Here is an 11,228-nt window from a genome sequence, read left to right as displayed (position 1 = left end):
CACGAAAGACTCCTCGCTTGACATCTCTGTTGTTCTCTGTCCGGGTATTTGGCTAACCTGGCAACCAGTAGAATTCAAGGTTGGAGCGAGAGCGGGCGAGTGTGAGTGCGACACCTAGTGGCGGGGAGGAATTAAACTTGTAGCTATCACCTTTAATACGAAACCGATAATATTCGTTTGGGGGAATTCCAGAGATAATATTAGCTAAATTTATGTCGTTTGCCTTCGTTTTCTCCAAAAACTATACTGTTGTTTCCAAAAGTTAATGAAACTAACGTTATGAAACGTTAATAACATGCGTTATAATGCTTTCGATATTGGCTGTCTTCGGTAAGTAACGTTATCTTAAAAGTATGCTAACGTTAGCCTAGCTAAATGTTTCTAACGCAGAGAACTAAACAAAGAAACCTCTGTGTCTGTAAGGGTGTTTGGCTGTCTTCATGGCACCAGGGCTGTGCTGTCGTGAAAATGAATATAAAACAAGTGATGGACGATGTTGTCCTATGTGTCACGAAGGTAAGTTAAAACTCTCAAACGTTAGCTGTATGAGCCGTAGATCGTTTATATAAGCGACCTTGGGCTAGTTTTTTTTAACCCAAACCCCAACAAATATAGTTTGCAGCTAGTTGTGGGCCTTGTTATCTTTTCTACATCTGTCCTGTTGTAACGTTACTTAGACTCGGTATAACGGAAATAGTAATAATAATAGTTGTCTCTCATGTACATGACATTCTAACAGTTTATCAGTTCACTGCAGCTGTGTTAATTCATTTGATCTGTTTTCTGATGCAGCCAGTTAAGTGCAGTTAAAGTTTACAACTTCTAACTTAGCAAATGCAGATCAGTAGATTGATTCATATTCATGTTATTACTCACCCACCTAGCAAACCTGTTAAGTTCATCATGAATTCTGCAAAAAGAGCGTTGCACAGGCTTGGTCTCAGGACCTTCATATCTCTTGATGACTCACTGCCTCATGGTATTACACTACACCTCTGTAATAACATGAGGCATGGTTGCTTACAATATAATGTAAATAGAAACACATAGGTTTATTCTGAAACAACTCAAATGTTAGACATACATAAAACATACAGTGAAAGAGTATAAGTGTGAATCTTCATGTTGAGATCCACAGGATATATAGTGAATGGAGTCTGATATACATTAAGTAATGACAGCTGGGCTGAATTTAGCCTTATAATTATTTAATATAAAGTCTGATAGAGTAGTTTATATCGAAAAAGAAGCTAAACTAAAGCAAGAAATCACAGCAACTGATATTTGAAAGTCAATTAAAGTTAAGTAAAATGCAAACACTGTAAGGAACAAACTTTCCCTCTGACTTCTTTCTTAGTACATTCATGCGATATGATATGATATGATATGGTTTCTTCCTGCATAAAAAAAAAGAAAACACCCTAAAATTGAAGGTTTCTTCCTGCGTTAAAAAAAAAAAGAAAGGAAAAAAAACACTCTAAAATTGAACCAAATGCAGTCGGATTGTTTTATAGTTACTGTTTGTAGATACTGGACTGGATGTAAAAGTATTTAACCACTAAATAGCTGATGTCAGTGGGAGCATCTTTAAGCAGTAGTTCAACAGAGCTTTTAGAAGAGGAATAGTTAGGTAGGAATATTAGAAGTGAATATTCAGCCTTCCAGCAGTCTGTGAAGTAAGCATTTTCATATACTGGCCTCATAAAGACCTGAAACAAGATTGTTACTGACTGCATTAGGTACTTAACCCACAGTCTTTGTAATTATTACTTCCCATCATATCTTGTTGATAATGTGATATTGACAGTGTGTTTTTGTCTTGAACAGGTGCAGTTGTTAAAAGAGACTGCACAACAGAGTCAGGCACACGGTGTGTCCCCTGTGTGAATGGGACTTATATGAACCAACCTAATGCCCTGAAAAAGTGTTTCCCCTGCACCTCCTGTGACCAGGGTATGTCCATAATGAATTAACATTTCTGTCTTTCGTCATTCTCATTGACAACCTCCAAATTCAGTTTGATTTGGACGAATGCAGTAGTTTGGATAAGGTTTGATTAAATTAGGATATTTGACAAAACCATAGCAGACAGCCAAAACCTTAAACCCACTGGGGTGCTCCATTTAGGTCATTTTTTAAAGAAATGTCAAGAAGTCACAAATGTGAATATTTGCTAACCTCATGACAGTAATTTGACTACATCACCTTTGGCTCTGGGAAACATGATGGATGCATTTTTCATTTTATTCTGGCACCGCATATATCGAACAAGTAATCAATTAAGTCAATGAATTAATCAGCAGAGTATTGATAATGAAAGTAATTCTAAGTTGCAGCCCTGGTAATGAATGTAGTTTGAAACAAAATAAATGATGTGATAATGCGCTGCTTGGTTTGCGGCATGTTTGCTTAAAAGTGATAAAACAAGATTTAATGGGAAAAATAACTGATGCACTTAGGTGGGATTTTCCTCTTTAGGATTTTAATTGATTTTTTTAATACCTGAATCAATATAATTCAAATGCAGAGGTGGAAAGACGTTAATGCTTTATAGTAGTAATCTATGAGTAATATGATGTCATATCCACAAGAAAAAGGTCATAATATATGAGATTAAACTTGTAAATTTATGAGAAAAGAGTCACAGATAAAGACTGGAAAATCAAGTAACAGTGACAAAGTATATATGAAGGATCAGAAGTGATAGATAGATAGTGTGTGTGACTTTTATGCTGAAGGTTTGAGCTCGGGTCCAGCTGTGGTGGTGAAAAGACCTAGAAATGTCAGACAGTTAAGGTCAGGTTAGAAGCAAAACATGTTTACTTAGATTGAACAACATTGAATGGGACAGTGTGACAAGAGCAGAGTGATCTAAGATAAACGTGTGACGTCGGGGCAGAACGAGCTGTGGTAGAACGCCAAGTGTTAAGATAAAATAACGCAAGTGCTGGAAATGGCAGGAAATCACACCCACAGATACACACACGGGGGATGATGTTTATCTGAGGAGGAGTATAAGAATGTTTGGTGAACTGCTCTGCTGTGTTGTCTCATTGCTGCTGCATTTGAAGTTGTAAGCTGTGTCTTCAATAAAATATCCCGCAAGGCTGCCATTGACCCCGTGTCATAGAGTCTTTTTTCAACACAGCGAATGATGTTTTAAATATTTTTAGACTTTGTTGAACAATTGTTTTAAGTAGTTAAGATGTATATAGCTAGTAAATGTATGCTATGTACATACTTTTTCCCAGAACAGCTAAACAGGCCCGTTCGTGTTAACTCTTTGTTTTTGGAAAATTGTTCTCGGAAATATTTCTCATGATGAACAGTCTCTAGAGGTGTATGATGAAATTTTTCCCATGGTGTAGTATTAAAAAACAAATAAATATTGCAATAAATCGTAATATGCAATGTTTAATTGTAAATATAATACATAGTATTGTCAAATAAAAAAAACCCTATAAATTAATTAATTAAGACTGAATTTAAATAATGTGTTATGAAACTCAAAGTAAAAAATAATATGTCATTAAATTTACTGATGTGTCATTCTATTTCCATAAATTGTTCCTTAATGGTGAATAATTTAATGTCATAATGTAACTACAAAGTTACAGTCTTTTACATGTAAGTTTTTGTTATTGCATTTACTAAAGTGTCATCATATTCCATCTTACAATTATTGTATGTCCTGCTTTAACATTTACAGTTTTTATTTTGTTATTGATTTTTCTTAGTACCTAAAAGCCACCTAAAAAGTAAGTCTAACCCACAGAGCAGCAACAGGAGCTCTGATTGGCTGGCTCCTATGTCAGGAGTTTGGCCAATCAGAGCTCCTGCTGCGGCTGTGTGGATTGGATTTCATTCAATTTTTCTTTGGTCACAGGCAAACAAGTGGCACATAATAACATTATTTCAAATATTATTTAATCTTGAATAAAATGTATGAATGTATGTGTATCAGTAATGTAATGACTTTGTTTCTGTTGCCTTTAGGTCTCTTTGCCAAACAGCAGTGCACAGCAACAAGTGACAGTGTGTGTGGTGTTTTAGAGGGCTACTTCTGCAAAGAATTGAGGGATGATACAGGCTGTAGTTTGGCTCAAAAACATACACCCTGTGAATCCGGTCACAGGATAAAAACACCTGGTAAGAAAAATTCACATGAACACTACCCTGGCTTTGTAACCAGAGGGGTATTCCAGGTAGGAGGTTCAACAAACTCTGAGTCTATCCCTGAACTCTGAGTTGATTTACTCTGAGATGGGAAACTCTGAGTATCCGGTTCCAGAACAGCTGATTTGAGTTAGTTCAGTCAACTCTGAGTATGTTCACTCTGAGTTAAACCAACAATAAAAAGCCATCATCAATGGAGCTCCGACTCCACGATTCACCATGGCAACAGGTAAATAAAAGACAGCGCCTCCATTTTAATCCAGTGGATGTAGAGATATTAATGCATGTGTAGCAGACGGTGCACGTTTATCTTTAAAAGAAGAGCCTGAGTCAGAGCGAGGAAAGTGTAAATAAGTTAACCATAAAGTTAATAAAAAAGTTTTATTCAGTGTTGTCCGTTTATTCATCATTTATCAGACTTACATTTCCTTAATGAAGATAAAGTGGTGGAATCTGACTGTGTATCAGGCTGTAGATACATTACATTATATTAATAATATATAATAATATATTTGTTCAGATTTAATCTGATGGGGAAAAACACAGGAGGCAGCAACTGAAAAATAGGAAGATTTAAAACATATAGGCTAGGCTATAGATCAAAGACATAAAGACATGGCTGTAAACTCACAGTCTGACCCAGTAATAATATGTTTGGTGATTTGCACTTTAAAAGACACTTTAAAATACAGTAGATTTGAAAATGTTGCACATCTATTTGTATCTTCCCCATTCTTGCTTGATATACAACTTCCAATTGCTCAACAGTCTGGGGTCTCCGTCGTATTTTGGGCTTCATAATGTTCCACACTGGGAGACAGGTCAGAACTGCAGGCAGGACAGTCTAGTACCTGCAATCTTTTACTATGAGGCCATGTTTTAGTATTAAGCAGGGACATCCCTGAAAAAGCTAATGTGCTAAAAGTTAGCGTTACAGAGAAATCCAGTATTCCTCTTAATCCCTCCCCAATTTCTGATTAAGTGGAAATGATAACCCTCAATACACATAATGATATTCATCCCCACAACAGTCAGTACTTTTCCCTAAAATGATATATACAACTGTGCGCTGCACATGTGAGCATTTTGGATGATCCCCTTCGTCCAGTCCTTTCATCTTATTGCATTTAACCATAGTTTTCTTTGTTTTTGTCAGGCAGTGGCGGCTGGTATGCGATAAATTTAAATTTTGACCTGGCCCCAGCTAGCTTAACCTCTTGGTGTTTCTCAAAGGGCTCTTAAAGTCAAGGAAACATCCTAAAATGGAGAACTTCAAAGAGTCTACATCATTGAATCCCGCCGAAGGACTGTTTCAATGTCAAGGATCCTTTGAATTTTACTGAGGACCGAGTCAAGGTAAGACTCCCTCCCAGCACTCTTTGAACACACATTGGAACGAGCTAGCAAGGGCCCGGGTGTGCGTCATTGAAGAGGCCTTAGGATACACACATGCATCCTTGAAAATGCTCTGAAGGAAGGACTCGCTCTTTGGTAGAATTTTGAAGGATCCTTGATATTGGAACAGTTCTACACCGGGATTCGATGACATAGCGTAGTTTCTCTTTCCATTCTTGACTTTGAGAATCACCAACTGTCTCTGTGACCAAAACTAAACATGAAAAGCTTGAAACACATGAAACATGAAAACAATAGCACCATCTACTGGCAGAATTAAACTCCTGGACTGTTTTCCCACACACTTGCGTGTGAACAACAGTGTTTCAAGGATGCCCCTTTCATAGCCAGCCATGATACTATCACCTGTCACCAATTTACCTGTTTACTTGTGGAATGTTCCCAACAGGTGTTTCATAACTTTCACAGTCTTTTGTTGCTCCTGTCCCAACTTTTTTGGAATATGTTGCAGGTATCAAATTCAGAATGAGTTTTCACAAAAAACAATAAAGTTTATCAGTTTGAACATTACATATCTTGTCTTTGTACATCACATTTTACACAGAATCCCAACTTTTTTGGAATCAGGGTTATATACAATGATCATAACTGGGATATTAATGTGCGTGTAAAATCACTCAATGAAGACACTGATTGAATTCTGATAAATCGTGGATTTTCTCTGGATATTGGTGTGCTGTTTCATTAATCTCACTTTTATCTGTTTCTCTAAGGAACCAGCAGAACTGATACAGTGTGTGAACCTTGTCAGCCAGGCTATTTTTCACAGTATGGTTTGAACTGCGCGGCTTGGACTATGTAAGTCATTGTTTGTTTGTTTTTTAAATATTTTTTGGGGCCTTTTTACCTTTAATGAACAGGACAGAGTGAAATAGGGTGAGAGAGAGTGGGGGTTGACATGCAGCAAAGGGCTGCAAGCTGGAGTCGAATCTGCGACCGCTGCAGCAAGGCATCGCCTCTATACATGGGGTGCTGGCACTATCCACTACGCTACCGGTTAACTGGTGACTGGCAGCCTGTCCAGAGTGTACCCTGCCTCTCGCCCAATGTCAGCTGGGATAGGTTCCAGTCTCCCCACAACCCTCAAGAGGATAAGTGGTTAGAAAATGGATGGATGGTGTGTATACAGCTAGTGAAATGTTGATTTAGAATTCAAATGTCAACATTATGAATAAAGCTTTGAACTATTCGGTACAGCCCTAGTTATTGTCCATCGCCCATGTTTGCTTCTTGTATGAGGGAACTACTTAACATCCCACGAAGTTACTATTACCATTGCTGGTATTCTCTGCCAGCCTCGCCAAATTTTACTGTGCACAAAATGTTGTGATTGTAGACAGGCAGACTGCAGGCCACATACGGCCCGCCAAAGCTTTCCATCCTCTCTCTCTCAGTCTGTGTGTATCCATGTCTCAGTCCTCAGTCCTGACAGTTGTGCTACTTTAATACATAACGTTTGTGGGCTGGGCTCAGGTGGTTGATTAACCCATATTTTGCTGGTTGGGCTGTACAGCTAGGATAAATTAAGCTGAAATAAATTACCATCTTTCATAAATGGGATGTGGTTTGTTTGCTAATGATATATGTGCCTTCTACTGTCTGCCTGAGTCCATGTAAATGCAGCATAAGTAGTTGAGCTTTATGGCTTTAAATTTTGGAACAAATCCTACCCATTCACAAGAGTTTCAAAACACTGCCAATTCCCCAGCCTTATTTAACCAAATGTCACAAAACATAACTTTTAATAGACTTTTTTCAAAGTGTTACTTTTAATATTGATTTGTTTTTAATTAGTGTGATATTACCCACTTTGCACTTTAACATTAGAATAACACTTCAAAATAAGTTTTCATTTGAAACAGACAAAGTACTGAAGCTGTCTTTCATTTCTCTTTTCCAACAGTTGCTCAGAAACCCAAAAAAAGATCAGAGAAGGAGACGCGCACAGTGATGTTGTCTGTAAAGCAACTGCTTCAAGAGTGCATTACTTCTTACCCATACCTTTATTATTATCATCATTAACAATTGTTGGGCTTTTGATTGGGGGTTAGTTTTGCATGTTTTGCATCCCTGATTTGACTGCCTAATATATAACATCATTTCCTCCCATTTTTTCCTCATTGTCTCCAGTGGATGGTTGCTAATTGTTTTAGCTAATACATTTCTTGCTTTTGGACTTTAAGTGACCTAAGATTGGGAAAAAAATCAGGTACATTGCGACTTACACTTGCCTGGGACCACTGCCTCGAGAGACACTTCCAGGAACTGTTTGCCCTGGACAGCTCCCACGATCACAGGATCATTTTTGGATTCTACATTCCAACGCTCACCTGTGGTCATGAGCTTGGTATGGCTCAGCCTTAGATAGGTTGAGGAGCTCAGACATCTTGTTGGAGCTCAGCATAGAGTCGCCGCTCCTTTGCATCAAAAGGGGCCGGTTTAGGTGGTTCGCGCATCTGATCAGGATCCTCCTGGGCCCCTCCCGTTAGACTGATCCAAGGCCTGGGGTATACCCAGAGCATGCTGGAGGAATTACATATTTCATCTGGGCTGGGAATGCCTTGGGATCCCCAAGGAGGAGGCTGAAGAGCATTGCTGGGGAGAGGGACGTATAGAGCACCTGCTCAGCCTATTTCCCCTGTGACTGTTGTGGTGAAAAAATAGACTGCGGTGTTGATCAATATTTTGTAAAAAATTCTTCCAGTAAAACCAATGAAAGTCCAGAGAATTCTGAAGAAAAAACAGGAGGCTAATCAGAAGTCCAATGCAAGAAGGTTTATTCTATGTTCAGAGCTGACATCCAAATAAACCCATTTGAGTTGGTGGTCCGGACCAAGAACTGAACCCACAAGCCTCGGGCACTGACCTTTATACCCAGTCTCTCTCTCTTTCTCGTGCTCACTTTCTTAAGATTTTAACCAATCATATGTGTAGAATTACTATTATTTTTTCTAATACATATACGTCACAACATCACTTTTTTGTCACTTGACCCCTGAAAGCCCCCTCGAACCGGTTAAAACAGGTTGGGTTGTTTACATCTTTTCCCCAAAAGTGCCATCCTCAGCAGCTTTTGTTTGACTATGATCTTACACTCAGCTTCACCACACCTCAGATTCCCATCGTAACAATAATCCCTGTGCATCCATGAAGAAAACATGAGTGGCTTGTTCTTTAACCTCATTACCATGACTATATTATGGTTCCGTTCAATTGTAAAACCTTTTGATGTTTTATATTTGCATTTATATTGCATTCTTCCCACTCTGTATTGCATCACGGCCGAGCTGCAATATTTTAAATAATTCTAAAAAGCATGCTAATTAAGTCAAATTAAGTGCCAGGTAATCATTACATCATTACATAGATTCAACTTTGAATTTTTGATTTCTAACATGGGGAGGACAGTTCTGGAAAAAAATGTTCCATCATTTATTGTAAATAAACATTTTATATTTGTAATAAAGCCTTATTAACTTCCTTTGCAGTAACCAAAAAACAGCCTGTGTAAGAAGTGAAAAGTGTGTGTGTGTGTGTGTTTCTTTTTGTCTGTTTTTAGGAGCTGCATTGACAAAAATCCCTGTCAACTGTGTTGACATAAAGAATTGAAATACCGTTAAACTTCTACTAGTACCCCGGGCTATTATTTGCTTAAATCACCTCAGGCCATAAGGTCTTTAATGCCTCTTGCTCAGCAAAGATGGAAGACATGATCAAATTGTTTATTTCAACTAGTATGAATATTACCTGTATAAAAATTAGGCCAAATAACATTGTCAACAATCTGGTTTTGTTCATCCAAATAACTTCTATAATAATGAACTGCTTGGTGACCAGACCAGGCGTCTAATTGAGACAGGCCTTTATTTGTCAAAATGTGTAGCCACACCAGGCTAGTAAAAGGGACTGGGACTAGGCTTTTATTTTAAGTTTTACAATGATTGGTCCTTCCATTCAGGTTCCATTGCAACATCAGCAGAGATACACCCACACCATTATGACTGAAGGCAAACACAGTATTATATATCTAGTAATACATCCATTCTTTATTATTTAAGAACTCAATGACTCAAATAAAACGTCCAATCTACAAAGTACTATATAAAAGTAAAACAAAATTCTGTCTATTCTGTTGTCATATATTTATATTTACATTATATTATAAAACTATCGAGGATTTACTTATTTATGCATTAAATGTACAAAAGGATCAAAGTAGAAATTAGTAAAACATTCATTCAGAATTTCATTAATTTAACACAAACTTTCAAACCATAGGTTCATATTTACAAATTGCAGATAGAAAGAGATATGATAACATAACCAAACATAATTTTTTGCCCCGCTGCCCAGAGGAGCAAAAATTGAGCAATGGACATAAAAGTCGGCAAGAAAAATCCAGCACTTTTGGGATTTTGAGGAACCAGGCAGTCTCAAACTTCTCATGTCAAGGAACAAAGACCCGTGTTAGAGAGGATTTTGTCTGAAAGACTCCCCCCTAAAAAAGATACATTCCCTGGAAGTTAGTGTGATAAAAATGAAATCTTTTTTTCTGCTGCTTCACTTTGTGTAGCATATTTCATACTACCTTAGCAGGAAAGTTATTAAAAATAAACGTACTTTGCCTTTACTGAGCCTTTTTAATCTCAAGGGTGTCCAGTATAGACTGAACATGTTTTGCTTGCTGAAGACCAGACTGAAGGTCTAAAAAGCCTATGAAACAGTGTGAAAGTAAAGATGGCTGCAGTACACACCTGACAGCATTACCAGGAAATGGAGGAATAGATAATACAAGATGTCTTAATCGATTGCAAAGGACTAGAAAGGTCTTATGTGTCTATTAAACACATCTTGGTCCTCTAATATCTCTGTTCTCTAAATTAATCTTTGTATCAAAACGGCATTAATGATGGTGCTAATGAGTGATGTTGACCAGGTTTAAGACTGCTGGTTCAGTCTCTGACTGTTAAATTGCTCAGTATCCTGGTGACATTTATGTCCTTCCAACCTAACAGCTACATGGACATATGAAAGCCTGTCTTGGACTTTGACTTAATAAATTCAGACTGGTAGATTCATGGATTAACATCATATCACCAGACCACTTTAAAACTGCATCCCTTTGTCTAAAATTTGGTAACATGTTTGATATAAGTACCGTTTATGACTAACTTAAGTTTTTATTTGGTCACTAGAAAATATATGGGGTTAAAACAATATGATCAAACACAAGAAATCATCACAGCAAAAAAATATTTCAGATATAATCAGTCATTATGGTGACACAGAAAAATGTTGGCTTGGACTGTTGCCTGCAGACTCCTCAATTGAAATCAAAATGACAAAACCTATGGCTTATACTTGCATTACTTTTAACTAGTCCATACTCATTGAGTGCACAGTTGCCCATATGCAGTTTCACATGGTTTGTGTTTGGGATACAGGTCATAGGAAATTGCAGATTAAATAGTAAACTGAACCCATTAAGAAGAGCAATGTGTTCAGACAGAGTTTTTGTGAATTTGATAGTACGATTGCTTTATTGAAAGTACAGTAGTACCATTGCCAATAGTGGGATAGTTAGTGGGCTAAAACTGTACATTAGTAGTTGAGATAGCACGTTGAAAGGCAGATAG

The 11,228-nt window shown here is 37.6% G+C and overlaps 1 protein-coding gene across 2 annotated transcripts in view; it reads left to right on the top strand.

The window, feature by feature from the left end:
• LOC126402594 (tumor necrosis factor receptor superfamily member 14-like) overlaps positions 1-9,099 on the top strand; it is a 34,062-nt gene extending 24,963 nt beyond the window's left edge. The window contains exons 1-6 of one of the 2 annotated variants that reach the window (XM_050064731.1): positions 104-330; positions 424-516; positions 1,828-1,953; positions 3,997-4,149; positions 6,306-6,390; positions 7,496-9,099. In XM_050064731.1, coding sequence (XP_049920688.1) covers positions 306-330; positions 424-516; positions 1,828-1,953; positions 3,997-4,149; positions 6,306-6,390; positions 7,496-7,643 — 630 coding nt within the window. In that variant the 5' untranslated portion in view covers positions 104-305 and the 3' untranslated portion in view covers positions 7,644-9,099. Of the gene's footprint in view, positions 1-103; positions 331-423; positions 517-1,827; positions 1,954-3,996; positions 4,150-6,305; positions 6,391-7,495 lie in introns of those variants that run through there. The other variant, XM_050064732.1, reaches the window with a different exon arrangement.
• Positions 9,100-11,228: the final 2,129 nt, after the last annotated feature.

Source organism: Epinephelus moara, chromosome 16 (assembly GCF_006386435.1).
Source record: "Epinephelus moara isolate mb chromosome 16, YSFRI_EMoa_1.0, whole genome shotgun sequence".
In the NCBI taxonomy this organism is placed as follows: domain Eukaryota; kingdom Metazoa; phylum Chordata; class Actinopteri; order Perciformes; family Serranidae; genus Epinephelus; species Epinephelus moara.
The sequence above is the reverse complement of the archived record's forward strand: the minus strand, read 5'-3'. Positions and strand labels throughout refer to the sequence as shown.